Source organism: Artemia franciscana, chromosome 12 (assembly GCF_032884065.1).
Source record: "Artemia franciscana chromosome 12, ASM3288406v1, whole genome shotgun sequence".
NCBI classification, from domain to species: Eukaryota; Metazoa; Arthropoda; class Branchiopoda; order Anostraca; family Artemiidae; genus Artemia; species Artemia franciscana.
This window is the reverse complement of record NC_088874.1, coordinates 35,824,579-35,849,884: the sequence shown is the minus strand read 5'-3', so window position 1 is coordinate 35,849,884 and position 25,306 is coordinate 35,824,579. Positions and strand designations below refer to the sequence as shown.

The 25,306-nt window shown below is 35.1% G+C and overlaps 1 protein-coding gene across 9 annotated transcripts in view; it reads left to right on the top strand.

Moving 5' to 3' along the window:
- Positions 1-25,306, top strand: part of LOC136034048 (myosin-IIIb-like) — a 165,464-nt gene that overhangs the window by 74,272 nt on the left and 65,886 nt on the right. For all 9 annotated transcript variants that reach the window (XM_065715140.1, XM_065715139.1, XM_065715138.1 and 6 more), the window contains 6 exons: positions 1,015-1,179; positions 3,720-3,884; positions 7,155-7,460; positions 10,427-10,629; positions 14,262-14,406; positions 25,200-25,306. The exon at positions 25,200-25,306 is cut by the window's right edge and continues 83 nt beyond it. In XM_065715140.1, the coding sequence (XP_065571212.1) occupies positions 1,015-1,179; positions 3,720-3,884; positions 7,155-7,460; positions 10,427-10,629; positions 14,262-14,406; positions 25,200-25,306 (1,091 nt within the window). The remainder of the gene's footprint in view (positions 1-1,014; positions 1,180-3,719; positions 3,885-7,154; positions 7,461-10,426; positions 10,630-14,261; positions 14,407-25,199) is intronic.

Sequence of the window (25,306 nt, the reverse complement as noted above, 5' to 3'; positions counted from 1 at the left end):
GTATGCAAAACTTACTAATCAGACCGTATTCTCTCAGGGGCGGATCAAGAGCAAAATCTTGGGGGGGGGGGTCTCAGTGTGATAAGGGTGCCAATAATTTACCAAATTTATTTAAAAAAGAGTGAAAAAGAGAAAAAAATATTTTTAATTAATAAATTGATATTTTATTTTTTAATTATTTACAAAATTATTATTTAAATCATTTGATTATTATTAATCATATGAATTTCATTATTCTAATTATTTCGATTTATTTTCTTTTAATTTTATCAATTAATTAATGGTCTATTGATCATTTTGATTTCCTAATTATAGGCCTAGCCTTTGCTTTATTTTAATAGAAATAAAACTTTTTAAAATACACAATTATTACAACCATCAACCTACTTATTTGAAATTTTACGCCCCAAAACTTTCTGCGCCTGGAGAAAGTGCCCCCTCTGTCCCTCCCCTAAAACCGCCTTTGAGTTTATTCTTTTCTTGACTAAGTTTATTAATTGGTTGCATTGTTTCCTCTCCTCTAAGCCGTTAGTTTTTGTTGTTTCTTTTTACTAGTTTTTTTCTTGTTTTTTTTTGTTTTTTAGGTCAAGCTCCTTTCGTCTTTTTTAGTCTTCCTTTTTCCTTATTTCAGTCAATGGTACCTTATCTCAATGTGATAAGGGTACCAATAATTGACTAAATTTATTTAAAAAAGTGTGAAAAACAGAAAAAAAAACAAAGAATAAGGGTGTCAGAAACAACTGGGTGGAGCAAGGTTCCCCCCGTTCCTTGAATCCGCCACTGTCGTCTTTAGAACCTAATTTTGTTGTTAATTGTCTTGTGGCGCTAAATATTCTCCTGAAAGTCTGGAGCAACATTAAAACTTAAAACGAAAAGAAATTGTTTCGTACATGAGGGGGGCTGCCCCCTCCTCAATGCCATTTTCTTCGAGCTAAGGTTTTGTTTCACGTTTTGTTTGTTCACGAACTGTTAGATTATTTGTTATACATTCTTTTAATAAATTTATGGTTTTAGATACCCAGGAATCCTCCACCTCAATTAAAGAGACCCATGGAGTGGAGTGAAGAGTTTAACGATTTCATTGAAGTTTGCTTAAAGAAAGATTTTGAGAAGCGTCCTTTTGCAAGGGCCCTGATGGAACATCCTTTTACTCGACAAGTGCCTCCCAACCCTGATATGGTAAGTAGCTCTAATAAGCCACTTAGTGAGTTCTCAGTAGTTTACCCATGTCTTGTCATCTTGTAATACCAATGCTTTCTGTTGCTAAACATCACAGAATTTGTCTATACAGTAATGAGCATTCTTACCACAATATAACTATATGTAGGAACAGTAGTGAAAAGATCCCTAATAAAATGACACAGCGCTCGAAAAAGGATTTCTCTCTGCGCGTCACAGCAATAGTTTCGGTTGCTTGACTTGCTTCTTGGCATTCAGCCAGATCACAGCATAAGCGCGTCCTAATGTGCTAAAAATTTGTCATTCCATTTTCGCGAAGATGCGGAGTCATGAAGAGAGGTCTAGAATGAAATTTGTCAAAAATCTTTAATGGAGAATATAGGAGTTCACTCGTCTTTATTTAAAAAAAAAATATAAGAGTCATAGCATACATAATCTCTCGTCTCTATGCAAAAATGCATGCTGAGTCCCTTACCGCCCCAAAACTAATTACGCACTATAGCTCTCCCTCCCCTTCTCGATACAACCATGGCCCCTACCAAAAAAATCATCCTTACAAGTCTCACTGAATGAAAAATACAATATTGAATGGCATTCAATCCTTCAGTTTGCGTAAAGCATTCTCAAAAGCTAATCACTTACCAGATATGGTATTATTAGAGACTTTGTTAGGTTGCAAAATATGTTTTTTTGGATGGATATAAAAACGATCGGAATTAATAAGTTCATTATGAATGGGGCTTAGATAGGTTTTTGCACGAAGACTTATTTATCTTCTCGTTTATTATCGTCGTTTTTCTCTTCTTTATTTTTTTTGTTTTGCCTATTAATCTTTATTTTACTATTGTTATTTATAATTCCAAACTAAATGCCAAGACAGATAGTCCAATTGAGTGAGAGGCAATTCTGGCATTAATCCCTTATTAGGATTGTGTAAAAATGATGTTAGTTCATTTGTTAATAGATATGTTTATCTATTATCCGTCCATGCTTCATTTTTGGGGAGACCACCCCCAGTCTCTTTTACCTTCATGTTACCAACGTTTTGTAAATATACCCAGGGAAAAAGACCCTCTAGAAGCACAACACCTCACTTTCAGAAAAGCTATTGGGTATACCTGTTGACCTCAGGTTCGACAATACCACGGTTCAGTGGATGCCAATTGCACCTTTGACAAGAGCACCCTCATGTACGTCAGTATCACTTTTTTACAGTAAAAACTCGAAGGAGATGTGATTTCATAGAAAGAAAAAATTTTATTGTATGCGGAAAAACTATGAAAACCTTAGTTGTTAAAAATCCAGAATTCGACTGGAGAAAGCTCCTTCGGGTATCTGGTAAGTCTCGAGCTATTTTCTGCAAAAAGATGTACTTGCAGTTTGTCTAATCCGAAAAGGTATTATTGTTCAAAATATCCTAGAACTGACCTCTCTGAGTTGGAAGGTACATTTACTGCGTAATGTTTTTAACTAAAGTTAACGCAGTTGTTAATAATCCAACGTAGTTATCTGTTAAGACCTAAATCCCAAGAGATAGGGACATAGTAAGAATACCACTTTGAGGAAATGGCCCCAAAATAAAACAAAAAACTTTTATTTTTCTGTTCATTTCCGTAGATTTTATGTTTTCTTTATAGTGTCTCCTGTTCTGGGAAGAAGGAATTAAGTAGAAGAAATGAAGTCTACAAGGAAGAGCTGGAACTCCCAAAGCAATCTGTCTAATTTAGCCATTTAAAGGGGGAAAATTAAATATAACGCATTAACTACATGAAGACAACAGGTAAAAATGGTTTAAAAAAATGGCGAAAGGTTTAGTCTTTTTGGCTTACAGACTAAATAAACAAATAAACTTCACTTTTTTGAAGATTAATTTTTGAAGAATTGTTTCATAGGCATGTATCTTGATATAGTAGAAGTACATACTTTACATCTGATGTAGTACATAGGCTAGTATTAGTTCTTATTTCTACAGATTGGTGTATTGCACCGAAAGTGTAAACAATCCAAGGGAGGGGTAAATCCCATGGAATTAAAACCAATTTTCTAAATACTTATTCTTAGTAACGTCGAAAAACATATTCTTAGATTGCATGTACTCATTCTCAAAAGGGATTTTCAGGCTAAGATGTGTCTTCTCCGAAATAAAATTACTAGTTGCTATTATGATCCGAAATTAAAACTATCATATTTTCGAGGGCGGAATCTGCTGTGGGGGTAACTGCCCCATACTCAGACACAAGTCCTCCTTCCCCCTCTGCTGAAATTTCAGGTCCTCAAAACTCTTTTTCAAAAGGGATTTAGGCCTACATTTTACAAGCATCCAAAGAAACAGATCAGTTTTCTTTAGTATACCTTTGGCTTTATTGTGCTATATGGTTCATTTTTCATTATTCACTTGGTCTTTTTCACTTGACTTGGAAAAAATAGCAATATTACCCCCCCCCCCCCTCCCTCCTACCCCTAAGGTTTTGACGAAATTACGCCCCTGCTTATGTCCCAGAGAATTGCTTTTAATATCCCTTCTTATTGTTTTTTTCAAGATCCGTGGTCCCCTTAAGCAACTCGTTGAAGCTATGAGGTCTGGAGGGGCTTCACGAAGAGAACCTGAGCCTACGATAAGGCAGGGGAACTTGAAGCAAGATAGAAAGGCTAAGCTACAACCCATGTACGTTGATGATCTTGCCTCTTTAGAAAACCTCACAAACGTAAGTATATTTCAGTTCTTCCAAGTTTCAAAAAAATTCGTAATTAAATAACACAGTTGGTTGTAAGAAAAGTGTGGTTCATACCCCAGGTCATCAGGATCTGGTACAAACTCCCATTCCCAGTCGAAAAGATGAAATCACTGGAAGCCTTCTCCAATAGCCTAAACATAAACATACCATAAATCGAGACTTTCAACGTAGGGCGACTTTAAATGGCAATGGTGCCGCAGTCGATCCACTCTTCGCCCTGCCATAACATTTTTCTTTTAAAAGGTGTCAGTTATGTGGAAATTTTGTATTGAGAGACGTGAGGAATAAAATTATTTATTTATTTATGAGAGAAAGGTTGGGATTGCTACGGTATGTTCTGAGGATTAAGAATGGCAGATGACCAAATATTTTCCCTTTTGGCCAACCGTTTAGAGCTAAATGGGAAGTAGGTCTTCCGCGGTCGTGCTGGGAGGATGTGATAATGAAAGATTTAAGGGAAATGGGGACTTTCTGGGAGGCTGTAAAGAGGGAGCCTTTTATGAGATTGGGATGGAGGAGGAGTGTGCACAGCTGTGTTTGCGTCGGGTGGCTTGGCTCTGTGGTTAGTTGTTAGTAGTAGTAGTAGTTTCACGCTCTTACTCCGCCACAAATTATCCTACCAACTACAAAAAAGAAAATTAAAACATCATTTGGTCTTCTCCCTCAAGTGGCAACTAAGAGAGCCGCCCTCCTGCTTTCAGTTTGACCGGTGGATACGCTTTTGCTTAACAAATTTATTATGCGTGTAGGAAAATAGGTTGAATCGCCAAGAATTTCTCAAAGGCATTCCAATTAAACCAAAAACCATTAGGCTACTTTTTGTGTAACCTGGCTGTAAAATTCGTGATGTGACTTTCTAAGATTAACGGAACTTTTTGTAGTTTCATTTCTCTCGTAAAAATTTGTAATCTATAGATGTGACCTGTAAAAATGGTTTATGTCGAAATGTCAAACTCATAAGGCTGCAGAACTCTCACCCACGAGCTACTTTGACGTTACAGAAGCTAGAGAAGAAACCAAATTTTGGATAGGGTGCTTGGGCGCAAATCCCTCTCCCTTCCTGTATGCATGTGTCTGTCTAGTCAAAGTTGCTCCTTCTTAAATTTTCCTCGATTACTAGCTTTACTGATCACTCTGAAATCAGCAAATCTAGTAACATGCTTGGTTAGTATGCTCTCAGAAATTATTTACTATGAAATCATAAATCTAGTGTAATTTTTCTTTTGAATGCGACGTAAATATTAGCCATTATTTTCAAACACGTTTCTTATGCTTCAAAAAGATATTTGGTGCTTGGGCGCAAATCTCTCTCTCTTCCTGTATGCATGTGTCTGTTAAGTCAAAGCTGCTCCTTCTTAAATTTTCCGCGATTACTAGATTTACTGATCACTCTGAAATCAGCAAATCTAGTAACATGTTTGGTTAGTGTGGTCTCAGAAATTATTTACTATGAAATCATAAATCTAGTATAATTTTTCGTTTGAATGCGACGTAAATATTAGCAATTATTTTCAAACACGTTTCTTGTGCTTCAAAAAATATTTCTAGTCCTGAGTTAACATGATTTTGTTCTTAAATTTGATTTAGTAAGTTTTTCTTGGTAATTAATTCTTAAAAGTCTTTAAAAATGCGTAGCTGGGTATTTTATTTGTTTTTTAAAAGCTAGAAACTGTTATCAGTACTATTAGTGTTTTTATCAATTTTATAATATTAGAGTCGAAATACATACAATTTATATAGCTTGTCTTTTTTAGTGAGGGGGAATTTATTTAGTTGGAGACTTGATAATTTTTCCATTATCATTAATTCTTGTTTTTAAATTTTCTTTCACAACACGAGACACTCATTGTTCGATATTCCCGAATGTATATATATTTCACAAAATTACTTCCTGTGCTTATTGAGTTTGAAATAGATAGATAGATAGATATGTGTATTTCAAAAGCACATGGGCCATATACACACAAAAATATAAATAAATATCAAACAAGCAAGGAAATTAAACAACAGTACAAATTACAAACACGCATAAGAACAGAATACAACGCCTAAATGCCTAATCTAACAACAAAAGAAATTAATCATATAAAACTTTTTATTCTTACTAAAGATTTATCTATATACACTCCCGCTCGAAATATCGTGGTTGGGTTACTATTTTGCAGAATGCCTGGAAGCATTAAATTAATCCCATGCAAATAAATTTCCCGTAAATCCAAGAGCACCGGGCATTTCTGGAGAAAATGATCCAAGTCTTCATCATCATCTTTACAAAGGGGACAAACATACCGTCTAATACTCTTCTTTTATGCTCTAGTTCTCATTGAACTAGGTTCTTCGGTACCCTTTTGTTATTTGGGATCTAACAACGGGGAAGCAGCCTTGCTTTATTTGGAGCTTCAGTTCGATAAATTACTAAAGATAAACATGTATACCCTCCCTTCTTTTGACGAGGAACTCTCACTGTGTATGTGTTCGACGAATAATTAATCTGATTTAGTTATCATTTGGGGTTAAGGAATCATTCTTGTTTCTTAAAATTTGACTCCAGAAGCCAAAGGCTAATTCATATATTTGTATACACAGCACCATTTTAGAAGATTTTCTGACTAACAAATAAATAAATAGCTGGAGTGAGACAAGGACCTATAACAGATAGAAAGATTTTTGGAAATGGTCTGAAAAAAAGAGAATAAAAATACATAAATCGGAATAGAATAATAAAAGAAAAGAAAAATTACTGGACTTGAAAGACCCGCCGAGAAACTGCCTTTGCAGAGAGAGATAAAGAGACATCAGGAGGGATGGAGTTCCATAGTAGAATGCTGGTGTATTTGAGCAGCCGTTCTTAAGGTAACTGGTATTAAAGTAACAGAGTATCAGAAATTGATTGAGACTTGGGACTTTGTTTTGCTTGAAACACTTCAATAGCCTACTGAAGCCTGTATTTTAAATAAATGCTAGCTTTTAAAAAAGTGAGAAATGTATGAGGGCTTGTTACCCGCTCAAATAAAAAAACAGATTCTTCAGCTTTAGATTTCTTTTAATCTAGCTTATTATTTAAGTAAATTATTGTAGAAAATTTGAAGTGCCGCTTTTCCCAGGGTCAATCTGGACAAATTCACATAAATAAAATATTTTTTTTTGATGAGTATTGGAGGGCTTTTGAGTTCATTCTTCAAATAAATAAAAAGTCCTATTTTCAAGAGGAATTTATTTCAAATTAGCTTTTTGTTTCAGGATATTATTGTAGACCATCTGCAGCGTCGCTTTTCTCAAGGTCAAATATACACTTACATTGGAGATATCCTTATTGCCGTAAATCCATACGCAGAGATGGGAATATATACTGACGCAGAAGCAAAACTATATCGCAGTCGAGGGAAGATGGACCACCCTCCTCACATTTTTGCTGTCGCAGATACTGCTTACCACACGATGCTGCATCTCAAAATGAACCAGTCTATAATCGTTTCAGGTGAAAGTGGGTCAGGAAAGACAGAAAGCGCCAACTTTTTGCTCAGGCAGCTAGTTTACCTTGGAAAGGTAAGATAGCAGGGCTGGATCTGGGGGGGGGGGGCAACCGCCTTGGTTGGTATGTTCTATGGGTGACAAAACAGGCTAAAATTGTTATGCTTATGGGCAAAAATTGTAATATTTACAGTACTGATGATGTAGCAGGATACTGACGATGTAGATTGTAAAGTCTACATTTGCCCCCCCCCCCCCCGTCCCTGAGAAAAAAAAAACACTCCTGCTCTGTAAGATAGGTCTTTTGAAAATATTCAGTCTTTTCTTTTTAATTTTTACAATGGTAGCACAAATTCGAAAAAGAAATATTTCTAAAAACTGCCCTCCAAATCAGGAAAACAATTGTTTTCCAGGCAAGGCTCATTTGGTACTTAAAAGACGTTTTAGAAATAAAAAAAGATTAATATTTCAAGCGAATGAAACCTAGCTCAAATATCTAACCTTAAAAATATCAAAAAAAAATTTTCACCTAGCTCAGCTACTTCCTTTATAAATAATTTGTTTAAACCTTTTTTATATATATAAAACTTAGAGGAGTACAAAAATACAACAAAATAAATAAAATGGAAACAATAAACAAGAAAAACTCACAAAGAAAAAACAAACAACATCTCAGCTACTTTCGCACCACAATGAAGTGGAAAGTCGACAATATTTTCTCGACGCTGGTGGAACCTATTCACAGGCTGGTCCAATTTTGAGTAAATATCGAAACCGCCATATTTAGTCGAAATGTAGCTGTTATAAATTCAGAGCGGCAATTGCAGAAGATATTTGCAAAAACGGAAGAAAAAAGATCAAATTTTCTTCCGCTCAGATATTGTAAAAAAAAAACAATGATAATGTTAAAAAGCCTTTCTGGGAAGTGATCGCTTATTCTGATTCAGTAGGGTGTGATTTCCACACTTTTTCAATACTGTTTCAAGTTATTTGCTTTCAAAACTCTCTCTGAAGTCCGTATACCTTTCTGCCCTACCTTTTAATGACTGTTTCTAAAATTCTTTTGAAATTGAAGAGTTTTGGAATTTCAAAATTCTTTTTAAAATTAGTGTTTTACAATCTCATTAGAATTCCTGGATGATGATCATTTTAGAATTGTTCAGTTACCCCCGACCCCTTTCATTAGAAATTATTGAATACCGAAGGCGACATTTTTAATTTAGAAACGGTGGAAGCTCGAACCAGTAGCTTTTTTGTCTGTGTCCCGGCATATAGGAAAAATAGAAAGACAAACTATTTGCAGACAATGGGCAAAACAGAAAAAAATAGTTTCGATATAGAATTTTTGAAGTTCTAATGAGAGCTGTGCCCATATAGATTGACAAAACAGATAAAAAAATTGGAAAGAAATGAGCAAAACAATAAAAACCAAAAAAAAAACAATGCGAAAAGCTGGTCACTCACCCAAAATACAGTGGCTATCAATAAATAATCTTCTAATTGAGAAGCTAGACCAGTCACCTGAAGCGACTCTCTTTAGCCTCTTAATACGAATATTATTTATTGTGTCACTGCATTTTAGGCGATTGGGTAGTTTTTTGAGTTCTGTTTTTTCCTTTTGTTGTTTTTAATTCATTTAGTTTTGATTTTATCTGTTATTGATTTTCCAACTTGGGATTTGTTTCATTTTGTTTGTTTATTTTTGTACTTTTAGATTGTCATCGTCGTTCTTATTTTCACTCAGAAAATGTGAACTTGATTCTTTGAGACTTTCTGCAATTTTCACCTGAATACCTTGAGCCATAGTAGTCGTAGCATTAGTCATAGTAATAATAGTAGAAATAGTACCACTAATAGTATGCATTTAGTGCCTTCCTATTAGTTCAATATCGACGTTGATATACCCTGTAAGCTTCACCTTAATAATTTAAGACGTTCATAAGTTATATTGGATGCGTCCTTTTGACAACCTGCATAGTTGGTTCTTTAACACTTTTTGCAATTTTCATCTGAATACATTGAGCCATAGTAGTCGTAGCATTAGTTATAGTAATAATAGTAGAAGCAGTACTACCAATAGCATGCATATAATGCCTTCCTATTAGTTCAATATCGACGTTGATATACCCTGTTAGCTTCAATTCAATAATTCAAGACGCTCATAATGTTTTTCGGATACGTCCTTTTGACAACCAGTATAGTTGGTTTTACCTTCGTTCAATCTCCCCCTCAACATAAGTTGAATTTTTGCCTTAATACCCTTAGCCTTAATAGTAGTCGCAGCAGAAGCAGTAATAGAAGCAGTAGCGCTAGTTTTAGTAGCAATAGCAGCGTGCATGTATCGCCTTTTGGTCAATTGAGCCTCTCTCTCATCATTCCCTGGAAGTTTCAACTTGATACGCTAAACCGTTTCTTGAGATACAGCTTCTTGACAACTTGCATGCACATAGTATGTTTTGCTCAATCCTCCCCTCAAACTTTTCTGGAAGTACACCTTAATACTATTAACCTGTTTGAACACTAAAGATTAAACATACCTCCTTTTTCCATTAAAATTTTTATCGGATGTTCTCGGGGAAATACGGAGAAGGGGAGGGTGGGGGGTTTATGGTCCGAAAATTATGCTTGACTCTTAAAAAGGGTAATAAAACTTTTAATTTCCCCTTTTGAATGAGCTTCCTTCGAAGTTTCTATGATAAATCCTACCATGCTAAGTACCATGGCGAAAAAAATAGATAAAAATAGAGCCCTGTTTGCTTTTTACGTAGTCAGCGTTTCGTGATACCTTTGATATATCGATTTTGGTACGAAAAAATTATCATTATATAGTTATAACTTTTGAGTGATATGTTAATATTTGTTTACTTTTTACGAAATATCTATGTTTTTAAAACACACAACATAAAAGCCTAACTGAAAATGGCTTTTAAACTAAGCACGGAAGCTTGCAATATTGCTTCTCTTGAGAATTATTAGGATGGAATTTGAATTTAAGTAGCACAGATAAAGGAAAGTCTTGTAAATCTAACAATTTCTCTCAGGCTCCAAATCGTACAATAGAAGAAAAAATTCTTCAAATGAACCCGCTAATGGAAGCATTTGGCAACGCTGCGACAGGTATAAATGATAACTCTTCACGTTTTGGTAAATTCCTCGACATCACTTTCACAGAAACTGGGATGATTAGTGGTGCCAAAGTTACTGTTTACCTCTTAGAACAGTCCAGAATTGTCAGACAAGCTATGTAAGTAAATTCCGTTTCTATTGATAGATGCTTAGAGATTTATTTTTCCGGTCTTTCATCTTTTTGAATCCACTCAGCAAATCGTCACCTGGGTATCAATAGGTCGTATCATCGAAACGGTAAATTTTCAGAAGAGCAAATAAAAACATTCACAACTTTTTTATTTCCCCTCCGATATAAAAAAAACAAAAACGGATTGATATGTAAAATCCTTGCATATCAATCTGTTTTCTTTCACAGTTATCAGAGGAGAAATCAAAATGCTGTGAGGTTTTTTATTTATTCTTCTTAAATTCACAATTAAGGAGATACAACTCTTTGATATCCGAATGACGAAATACAGAACAATGCTCGAACCTTAAGATATTATGGTATATGCTACCTAGCGTGCCCTAGGCTATTCTATTGCTGTGGTTGTGACTGTTTTCCCTTGATTCTAGGCCGTTCGAGTGTATGCTTGTTGTCAAATTAATAAATTAGGCAGTCCTCCCCTTTTTGAATATTTAAAAGATTGTTCAAGTTTAAGAGTACCTTAGTGAAGCTGTGGCCATTTACTATGGCCGAAGGCCTAACCAGTCAATTGTAAACAGCAGGGTAAATGAAGCAACTGCCGAGTGAGAGGAGAAGCTCCTAAGTAACTCTGCCTGGCCAGTATGAAAGCACCAGAAAATACTTACTGTGTCAATTGTTACTTGGAAGACCAAGAGCTAATCTTAGAGTTTTAGCAGTGGTAATAGAAAAGAATAAATAGCAGCTTAAAACATACACACAACATACGATATGTTAACTGATATAGAACATATTGTTGTTACTTACGTACCACATTATGGAATATGAGAAATAATGCTTCAGGTATAAGGAGGAATGAGGACTTACCTTTCATTACGTGTTCTTCGGTATGTTTTCTCGGAACTTTAACGGAACAAAACTTGACTTCAGACGCTTGTTTGCCTGTCATTCTGCGCAAATTAACGGTCCTGTGTCAATTCTAAATTATCAGTTCAATCTGCCTAAGACAATAGGTAGGAGTCCCTTGTTTACCTCTCATTTCAGGCAATCTAATGGTCTTAAGTCAATTTTAAATTCTTGGCCAACCTGCCTGAGACTCTAGGTAGGCGTGACTTAATAAAAGATAACAAACAAATATTGGTCCAATAAGTGAGGCACACTTAGTCTCGCCGTTTACCCGGGCTATTTAAACAAACACTTGGGAAACTATAGGTTCTATGACTATCTTAGCTCTATAACTATATTCCTTAGTTCTACTGCCCTAGGAATGACGCATGGCCGGATAATAGATAGACATAACTATTAACAAACGAATTAACATCATTTTTATACAATCATAATAAGGGGGGCTATTAATGCCAGAATTGCCTCTCACTCAATTGGACAGTCTGTCTTGGCTTTTTCTACGATTAGCCATGACTTGATGCCCACAACTATTCCATTTCAATTCAAGGGTCTAAAGTCAAGTTTTAATTTTATTTAATATGTGCAAATTTGTTTTTTTTTCTTGATTTTATGAAGATACCTAGAGTAGTTCTGCTTTTTGAGGGCGGAGAAAAAAATTCGCCGAATGATTATAGGTCTGTTTCATTGCTACGAGTTTTTTCTGGAGTTTTTGAAAAATTGATTAATGGTAGGATGGTTGATTTTCTTGAGAACGAAATGTATTTAATAAAACTCAGTTTGGATTCCAAAAAGCAATGCGACAGATCAAGCTGTTCTTTTCCTCACAAATTTTCTAAATGATGCTCTGGACCGAAAATGGAAAGTTGCATCTTTTTTTTTGGACGTTGTGAAAGCCTTTGATGGAGTGAAGCATGGAATCCTCATAGTGAAGCTGAGGAATTGTGGTTTTCGTGTTTTTTTTTCGGCTATTGGAATCTTTTCTTCAAGATCGAAAACAGCTTGTCAGTGCTGGTGAAATTAAATCGCTTTAAAAGTGTCTTAATTCGGTGTCCCTCAGTGGTCTGTTTTTGGGTCGCTACTGTTTCTTGTTTATATTGATGACCTGTGAAATGCTATCAAAGGACTGTCTTCTGATTTTAAATGTAGTGAAATTGGAGCATCAAAAACTATTTTGCCTCATTTTTCTGATGACACGCATCTTACTGTTGCTGCAAAAACCGGGGAAATGCTTATACAGAATCTTGAGACCGGCATGTTAAGCATTGAAAAATGGATGAGGACTAACGGACTTTAGCTAAACCACGCCAGATTCTATTTTGTAATGTACTGGAGAAATAACAATTACTACCCTTGGATTGACAAAAAAGAATTCGATGAAAATATCGTGCCTGTGCCAATGACGCAGTAGGCTTTAAACCTTTACAATTAGGGAAAGGGGTAGTATCCAAGCTCTTGTTTGCAGTGAAACTATTATTTTTCTTTTGTTCACCCATACTTTCTACATAGTTGTCTTGCGTGGTTCAAGTACGTTTTTAACTCACCTTCGTCCATTTAAGACTTCATAAAGTAGTGCCGTAAGTGTTTTTACTGGAGTTGACCACAATATGTCTGTTCGACATTGATATAATCAAGTGAATATTTTATCGATTGCGGGTCTATTCCGGTTTAATAATGTTGTTTTTATGTTTTAATATACATGCGTGTTATTACTCGAGTGTTTTAGGGAAATGTTTACAAGTGGTGTTAATTTCTATAATTACCCAACTAGAGTATCGCCGCTAGTTTGGTGACCTCAGGCTAATACACAGAAGTCCGTTTTTCCAGAAGACATGTTCGCCTTCGAGTTTGGGAGCCCAGGCTGTTTTGAAAGTTGGTGAGCTACATGAGTTTCGCAGTAAACTGAAAGGACATTGTTTGTCTACATATGAAATTTAGTTCCTGCTGAGTGAATTTTCTCTCTAGTGATTCGTTTTATAGGAGGGTTACGAGGAGATACAGTAGACGAATGGATTTTAATTTTGTGTCTTCGATATTCAGTTAGTTCGTGAATATTTATTTAAAAATAATTTATTTAGTTTGTTTTATTTATTTATTTCATTTATATTTTTAGGGGGGGTAAGGATGGCTGGTTGTGATTGTAGTTTTTTAAAGGGTAATGTCTACCCATACAAGTTTTACAAACTTTAGGTTTTGTTGGTGTGTTTTTTTTTCTTTTAATAAAACCCTTCTCTCTCTCTCTCTCTCTCTCTCTCTCTCTCTCTCTCTCTCTCTCTCTCTCTCTCTCTCTCTCTCTCTCTCTCTCTCTCTCTCTCTCTATTTTTCTCTCTCTCTCTCTCTTTTACACAATGTTTCTAATTACTATATTCAAGAATGGGTTGTTTTTATAGTTTTTTATGGTACGCTATCAATAGATGCTCCTTTTGATAAATGTTGACTATTTCAAACTTTAGATCACTAATTTTAACTGACTGGGCTAACCAAAGAGTTTGCTGAAAAAAAAGGAGAGGAGGGAAGCTGAGGCACAGAAGAATTTTTTCTAATGGCGCACTTGTGGTTTTCAAAACATTACCGCAAAATAAGAAAAAGACACTGTTACGTTCTTCCATTTCTTCGCCATTCTATCTTTGGCTTACTTTCGTTTTTCAGACTAACTAATGCTTTTTTTTATTTTTAAAAATAAATAAAATAACGCATATGATTTTATTGCTTTTTTTAAGAGGTGAGAGAAACTACCACATATTCTATTACCTCTATGATGGATTGCAAGGAAAAAATAAACTGAAAGGATATTGTCTGGATTCCAGCAGAAAAACGTGTCATCGATACCTATCTTCACCTCTAGGGATGGTCCAGTCAATTGAGGTGAGTGTTCAATGGTATTTTTATGCGTACAACTATGACTGTTTTCATTTTTTTCTTTTTTTTTTTATTGTGCATGATTTAGTATGTATGTTTACAATGTGTAACGAAAAACTACTTTATGCCTTACTCGGTTCAATGCTTGTTTCTTTTTCAAAAAGTATCTACATATTTTTTCAATTGGCTTTCATTTCGTACATAAAGAGTATGCTATTTCTTTTATTATGTTTTTTCTTCCATTTTATTAAATAAAAATTAAAACTTCGTTCATTCTGCTCCTGAAAGTATGTAAAAAAGGCGGGAAACAATCATTCTGCACCCTAGTAGCCAATTAAAGCCAACCATAGGCTTGTTAGGTAAAATTAACCAATAATAATCAATATTTTCTGGACTTTTTGGGCCCCGTTTCAAAGGGGACCAATTTTTTTTTTCTCCTGCTTTGGGTCTCCTTAGCCAAAGGACTTGAATGCATAAATTTTGAGCCTATCAAAATTTAAAAATTTTTTTGGGCAAGAATTTTTGGTCTTTTGCTGGTCCAAGAACTTATGGTTGTAAGTTTTAAGCTGATAAAGGACAAAAAGGTTTCTGGCCAATTTTTGGGCCTGAAAATGTGAAAAAAGATATGGCGAATGCCTTTGATAATGGGTCTGATTTTCCAAGGATTTTCTGCAATTCAATAATTTTTGTTTAATGGCAAATATTAATTTAAAATTGTGCACCCATCATTTGTTAGTGTGTCTCCCACATCACAAAGTTCTTTAAACACCGTGTGAGGCAAATACAAAATATATAATTACATACAAATAACAAATTAATAGATGAAAGACACAGAAAAATTTCAAAAATTAAAAAAAGAAATCATAAACCTTTAGGTGAGGATAAGAAGAAATGGCAAAAAATGTGATTGTTTTGAGTAATGAAATTTACAATTGTTTATTATATTAAGTCAATGAGGGACTTTGAATAATTCTGCGTTTTCTTCAAAATTTGGTGGATTGATGCGCTGGATTTGGGATCCTTTGTCCGAGAGGGCGGGGGTTCGAATCCTAGTGTAGCCAATTATTTAGTTTGGGACGGGAGTCAGTGGCGTGACTCTGTAAGCTCAGCCAAAGTCGACCCAGCTCTAAATGGGTCCCTGGAGAAATCTGGGGAAGGTAAACAGGAAGGGTGTGCGAAAGCACAGGAATGGTGACCCACAACCTCCCATTGCACTTCATGGCTTAAGGGCCAAGAAATGGTGATCAGCACCGCCGGTAGGTCGGTAGGTCTAAAGTCCTATGCCGTATTCTTTACCTTTACCTTTTAGCTTAATAGACAGTTTCAGGAGTAAAGAGACCGAAGGACTGCATGTATGAAGATTTTGTTCTTAGATCCCACTGACCTTCCGTTTATAATTAAAATGAAGCGAAAATGTAATAACGGGTAAGACAGTAGGCATTGAGAATTTTTTTTCCCCCAATATAATATTATTCTTATTGTTTCGACTTCATATTCAAAAGCCTTCATTAACAGAAAAAAGGAGAATTGGAAGGAAATCATACTAACTAGATAAAATTACATTAAACTAGATTAGCAGAAACTAGTAAAAAGATGAAAAAAAAATACAAACGCTAAAAAAAAATGAAAGAAATTCACATCTGGTAAAATATACTTTTTATTTTTGAAAAATTATGATATAAAGACTCAATAACAATATTTATATCAAGAAAAACCGTTGACTTTGCTGGATCTGTGCCGAAGTTTGAACATTGCGCTGGATTGTGTATTCGTCATCAACTCATCATGTGTCTCCACCATGATAGTTACCCGAATAAACCTTATTGGAAAGAGGTACACCATGTCTGATCGAAAGGCGAAGCCCTTTAAATAGGGACGTAGAATAGTGGGTCCAATAGTGGGAAGGCTTTCAGGTAGCAGTGTTAGTAATACTGACGATTCATGATGATTTTAATCTTCCGTGGGCATGGTCTTCCGGATCTAGGATTTCTGGTGCAATTTTCTGCTTGTGCAATCTTCCGTGGTGTAATCTTCGGGGTAAAATCTTGTTGGATGCAATCTTGTTGTGTGAATACAATCTTTGTTGGTGCAATCTTCCTTAATACAAGCCTCATGGGTGCAACATTTTTTGGGTTTAATTGCCTCTGATATCCTCTTGCACCGTGCCGCCAATTCACGAAAATGTAGGGGGGAAGGGGTAATGAATTTTCGATTCTTTAATGGAAAAGAAAAATAGTGACCCTGATCTAATATACTTAAAACAAAGGATAGCGGTGACTTTGATGCCTAGAGTTATCGTTAAAATGATCTTTCTAAATCCAATATCGTTATCTTCTGTTTCCGATGGCCATGCTCATGGGATCACTGAGTCTATCATTTGTACGTTGATCGGAGATTACCTAAATACGCCCTAATACTGCGATACATTACTCATTGGTGACAATGGTCAAAGGCACAATAGCTACTACCGCATTATCAATTTTAGCACTGTAGAACAGGCAATTGAGAGGTCGAAAAAAAAAATTTGGTAGCTTAGAAAAGATACATTTTTGAAGTATCACTTTTTGAAAGATGCAACTTTGCAAGAGAAAACTGAAATTCTATGTACCGAGTCATCAGTACCGAGAATCCTTTGATAATAATACGCGACTCTTTCCACTTTCGAAAATTCTAGAAAATCAGGGCTTGTGGGTGCTAAGGTAGATAAAGCGCTGAGCAGAGGCATATTTTGCATAAAACGTTGGCCCATCTTGCTCTTGAAATAGGCTACTACCTTGAGGTACAGAAGTTCGCGTGAGTTTGATGGAACTGGCTGACTGATGCTGCGTTTTCCTTTTGTTGAATTTGGAAGAGAGTCTTTGAGATAAATAGAAAAATAGCCTGATCTCCCTTTCTTCCAACACTGGCTTTATATTGTGGAGATTTCAATGCCTCGAGGTCGTGTAAGGCCGAGAATTTGGATATGTTTTCGCGTAAGTTTTTCCATTCATTATCATTTGTTAGCTTTTGGAACGTCTTGCGAGTCCCAAAAAACAGTACAAACTACCTTATAAATCAAACAGATTTCCGATTGTAGCTGCTCTCATAAACAGTTTAGGATAAGTAACATTTTTCCACTATCTACATAGTTGAGACAAAATAGGCCGAATTGTCTTTGTCCTGTAGTCGTTTTGCTTCAAATTCTGTCTCGCTGTCAGAACTATCAGAGACTCTGGCTAGTACAGCAACAATACAATCAAATCTGGCATTCCTCTTGGAAAAAGAGCGGACAGCAGAAACTGGCAAATACGGTCCTTTTTGAGTTCCAAGACTTGAAGCCCGCTAATACATTAAGATTCCACAAATGATTAATATTCAGTGTTGCATGATATAAATATGTGTCTTGATAAATAAATAAGTCATTGCACCACAGATAAATTCATAAGTTTAGCTGATATTTTTGGGCAGTCAAAACCAAGTTTAATATATGGATGTGGCATATATATATATATATATATATATATATATACATATATATATATATATATATATATATATATATATATATATATATATATATATATATATATATATATATATATAAGCTGCATTAGGCATTTTCTTCCTAAGATTTGCTTGAACTCCTTTAATTTCTCCACTCAAAACGGACCTAACTTTGTAACATTAGGCAATTGCACGACATCAAATCTATACCAATATTTTCTTTAGTTTCACAAATCGAGATGGATAAGCTTTTGGTGTCTAGCTTGTGTATGTAACAGCAGCTGGTTGGCTGTTTCAATACTTTTCTGTTTTATATATACCTGAGCAGCATTGCTATTTCTCATTTTCTAGAAACGTCTTTTGTCTTTCTATAACGTCTTTCTATCAGTGAGGCTATTTCTCATTTTCTAGAAACGTCTTTTGTCTTTCTATAAGGACTTTTTATTAGTAAGGATATTTCTCATTTTGTAGAAACGTCTTTTGTCTTTCTATACCGTCTTTTGTCTTTCTATGAGAAACTTGAACAGGATTGCTATTTCTCATTTTCTAGTGAGGCTATTTTTCATTTTCTAGAAACGTCTTTTGTCTTTCTATAACGTCTTTCTATTAGCAAGGCTATTTCTCATTTTCTAAAAACGTCTTTTGTCTTTCTATAACGTCTTTTTATTAGTAAGGATATTTCTCATTTCCTAGAAACGTCCTTGGTCTTTCTATACCGTCTTTTGTCTTTCTATGAGAAACTTGAACAGGATTGCTATTTCTCATTTTCTAGAAACGTCTTTTGTTTTTCTATAACGTCTTTCTATTAGTGAGGCAATTTTTTCATTTTCTAGAAACGTCTTTTGTCTTTCTATAACGTTTTTCTATTAGTGAGGCTATTTCTCATTTTCTAGAAACGTCTTCTGTCTTTCTATAACGTCTTTCTATTAGTAAGGATATTTCTCATTTTCTAGAAACGTCTTTTGTCTTTCTATACCGTCTTTTGTCTTTCTATACCGTCTTTCTAAGAGAAACTTGAACAGGATTGCTATTTTCTATTTTCTAGAAACGTCTTTTGTCTCGTCGACAAGAATAGCGAAGTACTGTAATTACCTGATTTTACTTTTGAAATAATGCCTCTGTGTAGAGCATTTCCTATTAGTATAATGGTGACATTTTCTACTGATGACTAAAATAGTTACCATATTGATGCTGTAGCTTGGCCCCCAGCTTTTCGTCGCCTTAGATATTTTCTCCATCATTCAACAAACTTACCGTGGTTTCCGGATGTTTTCGATTTGTCATTACCCCTCAAAGGCGAGACCCCGTTGGCAAATAAAGCGAATAGCGCGAGGAATGTACTTCATATGAACTCTATTTTCTTTAAACTTTTCAGACCTAGATTAGAGTAAGGCGTTTGCTTTAAATTTCGAAGTATCAGTATTAACTATATTAAACTCTGAAAAAGCAGGATAGAACCAAATTTTTCGTACAGCTTGCTGTTTGACATATGGTCAGTCAGAAGGGTACCCATTGCAATCAATAGACGATTTTCTCAGGTTAAAATCTAATAATTCTTGCTCTGTCTCTCGGAGTGCCCACGTTTCAGAACCGTACTTGGCCACTGTCATCATTGTAGCTTTTAATGTTTTAATTTTTGCTCGCGGACTTGTCTTCCTGTTCTTCTAAACTCTTTTCAACTGTAGAAAAGCACCCTGGCTTTTAGCTATAGTACTTTTACCATCATCTGTGCGGTCATCTTGATCGGTTTTCTCGTTACCAAACATCGCCTTTTCATCTTAACTTCCCGGTCTAAGCGATTACTCTTCATAACATTAATTTTCAAGCCTATTCTTGTGCCCTGAGCTCTCAAAACTTCTAGAAAATCATTCATTTTGCCAGTATTTTTATCATTGACGCTCAAATCATCAACATAATCTAAGTCTGGGAGAGTTTTGCTTTCCCATTTAATTCCTTGTTTTCCCATAGCCTATGCCGTGTTCTTTAGGACAAAATCTATCAGAATGGCTCACATAAACTCGGATAGAATGTTAATACTTTCTCATGATGTACCAAATTAAGTACTAAAGGAGCCGGATGTTTCAAGTATTTCCAATTATTAGTCTAAGAGTGAAATTCGGTCGATGCATCCTCTTTGCTTTCTAAAACCACCGTATCCCTTTCTTACAACTTTAACTACAGTATCTTTATGTCTAAAAAGTATAATTACAATAAGTAATTTGCTTCAATACGAACTTCAACTCCTGATTCAATACGAAATCAGCTAATAACCTCCTTTCCTAACTTAACCGGACCTAAATTATTCTCGTACACAGCACTAGTCACGTTAATGATCTTTGTATATTATACCATCTGTTACAAGGGTAGGATTTTCTCTACAACTCTTCGACAGACTGAATCAAATTCTTGCTCATAAACTATAAACCTCACGACTAAAGAGGTATGGTGACTCAAGCACTTCCCAATTATTAATCTGAGAGTGAAAATGTGTCAACGCATCCTCTCCCCTTCCCAAAACCACACTGTTCTCCTTTAAAACTTCATCTATACTAGTTCTAAGTCTAAAAAATATCATTATAATAAGCAATTTACTTCCTACAGAAACCTCACTCACTCTTATCACCTTTCTTATAGAGAGGTTTAATTAAAGCTCCTTAAATTCGCAAGGCACTTCTCCTTTTCCAAAAATCACATTCATAGCCTCCAGTTATGAAATCTAACTTCTCAACAACCATATTAGAAAAAACCATATACCTGATGGTGTAGTAACCACTCTAGTAACATATTTGACATTATTATTTTTTAATAAATATTTTTCAATTCATCTTAAAATTGTCTTATGATTATTAAAATTATTAACATTATTTCTCAAATTATTCCTAGCACAATAAATCTTCCTTCACTTCTAAAATATCACAAGCTCTTTTTATTCTTTTGTATATTGCTTTTTTGTAACTTTATGACAGATTAGCATATTCTCAAAATATTCTGCCCGTCTCTATTAACTTTTTCCCTATTAACTTTTTCCCTATCACTAATTGTCGCCCAGTTCCTATCTTTACCTGCGACAGGTCCAGATTTACAATCCCCTCTCATTTTTTAACTTACCAACATAATATTTTACTATTATGCCGTCTGAACACATCTTCTAGATCTTCGATAATTTTCTCCATGGCTTCAATTTCATACCTCCTTAATTCATATTTTAATACCTTTTTTACTGTCCTTGTATTCCGATTATTTTCATATGGTCTAGCATTCAAATACTCCCTGTATGAGCCCCTCCTCTTCTCTACTAAAACTCAAGCATTCTCACTAATATTCCTACCTCCGGTTCTAACAATCTGCTACTTCACAAAAAAGTTTCTTAAAACTTATTCCATCTATTTTCAACATTGTCAAAATTTAGACTTTTTATTTTAATATTTAACTGTTTCTGCAGTGTATCACTCAAATTCGCATTCTAAAATCTACAAACATCATGACTTCCTGGAACTCTTCCAGTACAGCTCTAGATTAGCTCTATACACTACTAGATGGTGATTTTACTTTTAACATTAATAACAGCACAGCTATATAACCTAGAATCACATATCGATCCCTCCTGTCATCTGTTTACAATTACATATCCAACAACATTGACCGTCTTACCTTCATATGAATACCATGTTAACTTATGGGCCAGTCATTTTATGAGCAAATACTGTATTGGTTATAACTACATTGTTGTGTTTACAAAATTGCAGATCTGGAAGACTTGTTCAGACGGCATAATAGTAAAATATTATGTTGGTATGTTAAAAATGATGGGAATCAAACAGTTCGTGGTAACGAACTGTAGTAAGGAGCGACCCGGCTCGATAGTAACCAAAACTCTAAAAAATTGAATTTTGATATCAATAGCTACATCAAAAGAATCGCATTTTAATGCTGATTTTAAATATATAAGTTTCATCAAGTTTAGTCTTACCCATCAAAAGTTACGAGCCTGAGAAAATTTGCCTTATTTAGGAAAATAGGGGGAAACACACCCTAAAAGTCGTAGGATCTTAACGAAAATGAAACCATCAGATTCAGCGTATCAGAGAACCCTACTGTAGAAGTTTCAAGCTCCTATCTACAAAAATGTGGAATTTTGTATTTTTTGCCTGAAGACAAATCACGGGTGCGTGTTTATTTGTTTGTTTTTTTGTTTTTTTTTTCCCAGGGGTCATCGTATCGACCAAGTGGCCCTAGAATGTCGCAAGAGGGCTCATTCTAACGGAAATGAAAAGTTATAGTGCCCTTTTTAAGTGACCAAAAAAATTGGAGGGCATCTAGGCCTTTCCCACGCTAATTTTTTCCCAAAGTCAACGGCTCAAAATTTTGAGATAGCCATTTTGTTCAGCATAGTCGAAAACCATAATAACTATGTATTTGGGGATGACTTACTCCCCCACAATCCCTGGGGGAGGGGCTGCAAGTTACAAACTTTGACCAGTGTTTACATATAGTAATGGTTATTGGGAAGTGTACAGACGTTTTCAGGGAGATTTTATTTTATTTGGGGGAGTGGGGCTGAGGAGAGGGGGCTATGTTGGAGGATCTTTCCTTGGAGGAATCTGTCATGGGGGAAGAAAAATTCAATGAAAAGGGCGCAGGGTTCTCTAGCATTACTATAAGAAAACAATGAAAAATAAACATGAAAACGTTTTTTTCAAATGAAAGGAAGGAGTAGCATTGAAACTTAAAACGAACAGAGATTATTACGCATATGAGGGGTTCTAAAAATACTTTAGCATAAAGAGCGAGGTATTTAGGAGGAGATAAATACCTTGCTCTTTATGCTAAAGTATTTTTAGTAATTTCAACTATTTATTCTACGGCCTTTCTGATTCAGGGGTCATTCTTAAAGAATTGGGACAAAACTTACGATTTAGTGTAAAGAGCGAGGTATTAACGAGGGTACAAACCCCCTCGTATACATAGTAAAAATATAAGGTTATGAAAGTTTGTTACGTAAGTTAATTCTTAAGTTACGTATATTTTTTACTAATAAAAACGTTCGTTAAAAATTAAAAGTTCTAGTTGCCTTTTTAAGTAACCGAAAAATCGGAGCGCAACTAGGCCTCCTTCTCCACCCCTTATTTCTCAAAATCGTCTGATCAAAACTAAGAGACAGCCATTTAGCCAAAAAAATAATTAATTAATTTATCTGCGGAGAGCCAAAACCAAACATGCATTAATTCAAAAACGTTCAGAAATTAAATAAAAAAAACTAATTTTTTTAGCTGAAAGTAAGGAACGACATTAAAACTTAAAACGAAGAGAAATTGCTCCGTATATGAAATGGGTTGTCCCCTCCGCAATCCCTCGCTCTTTACGCTAAAGTTTGACATTTTGCCACAATTCTACTTTTTAAAACAATTAAAAGCTTTAGCGTAAAGAGCGAGGGATTGCGGAGGGGACAACCCATTTCATATACTGAGTAATTTCTGTTCGTTTTAAGTCTTAATGTCGCTCCTTACTTTCAGCTAAAAAAATAATTTTTTTTTATTTAATAATATGTAAAAATGATGGGAATAAATAATGGGGACTAATACATCTTCTCAAGTCTACACGAAGTGCTTAAGCTGGCTTAGAACCGTTGAGAAATTAGTCTCTAGGACCTCCAGTATGAGTGGAGGCTTATTGCAATCCTGGGCCCACCTTGGTCGCAGCATGGTTTTCCACACTTGGTAATGCTCTTCCATCAACAGCCAAAATCCTGCACAAGTAATCTCAGGTCTATCACCTACGACTCATTACATATTCATGCCTACTCCTACGGGGAGGCATGCCGCACAAGCAGGATTTTCTTTTTGGGAACAAGGACCGATGAAGGAGAAGTGAGTTTAGAAGTGGAACCCGGATGTTTCTAAAGAATAGGTGGAAATGTTTTTTTTTAACGCGTCCTAGAGGTTTCTGATAGTGACTCTTGACTCCTGTGGCTACTGGAACACCCAACGGGTTCAGGGGGTAAAGACCAAGACTTTCTTATTTACCTGGTGCATATATTGTTCTACTTGTTTCCAAAAGACTGTCACAAGGATGGGGGGGGGGTTTATATCAACTAACCTGACGCTTTGAGCGCTTACATTGTTGCCACTTTCTTGCGCTAAAATTTCTTCATTTTCCTCTCAAAATAAATCCAAAGTTTGTTGCCGTATTTTACTTATTGTTTGATTATGAAATAAGAAGCAACATAAAGATTAATTGACTGATCAAAGTTTAGTTTTGCTTGAACTTTGCTCAGATATCACACTTCTGGTCGAGAATAGGGTAATAAAGCAGTGGCGACGAACTGTTTTAATTTTTTCATAACAAGGGTTTAGCTAGTGCGGGCAGATAGGATATTGCAGAAGAAGGTCTTCAAAAGTAGCAATACTATTAATTTAAGAGAATGCTGTATTTCTGTATTTAAAAGTCCAATGCTGTATTTCTTTACTTTCAATTTGAAGAAGAAATACCCTGGGTCAAAATTAATATAAAAAACAAAAGAAATAATATAATAAATATCATGTAATAAATAATATAATATAAAATGTAATTGATCTATCTGTAAAAATTAATAAATAAATTAATTTAAAAGAATGGAGCACAACAGTGACAACTACAAACGGCCAGTAAGCCAGTCTTGCTGGTTTAATGGAGCACATAGCTGAAACAAAAAATAGCAATGTAAGAGAAATAACAAGGTTAATTTTCAAAATCTATGGAGGCATGATCCCACATTACCCCTCTGCCCCCCAAAAAAGACGTCCTTGCTCTTCTAGTGTGTCATTCTACAATCTGCTCTTCTTGGACTTAACATTTTTCATGATAAAATAATAACAACAATGCAAATTTTCTATGGAATTCCTGGGATTATGTCACCATGGTACTTTTCGGCTATTGGAAACACACCCAAAAAGTGAAGTTAGGTTAATCCTAGCAAAAAACAACAAAATGTGATGATAAATAATACTTTAGAAACAAAATCATGGAAACCTAACGTAACGTAATCTAACCTTCACCCCTAATGTGCAAATATATAGCCCAAATTATCCAAGTCCAATGCATTCTGCCTAAGTTCAATGCATTGTATAATCCATGACTTGTTTTTGTAGCTATGAAACCTGGTTTCTGAGATGTAATCGAAGCGTAATTAACCGTCAGGCAACTTTGCCATATAAACATATAGACATTTTTGTGCAACAATTTGTTTTAATTGCTGGCTGTGCCAAACAATCGAATCTTCTCTTTATTACCAGCAACACCCCACTGTCGTGAAAATTATGTTCTTAAATTATTTTTAGGAAAATCAGCAGAAGTTCAATCAAATCGAGCACTCTTTTGAACTCCTTGGATTTAGATCACACGAGATTGGATCCATCTATCAAATCCTTGCGGGGATAATCAATTT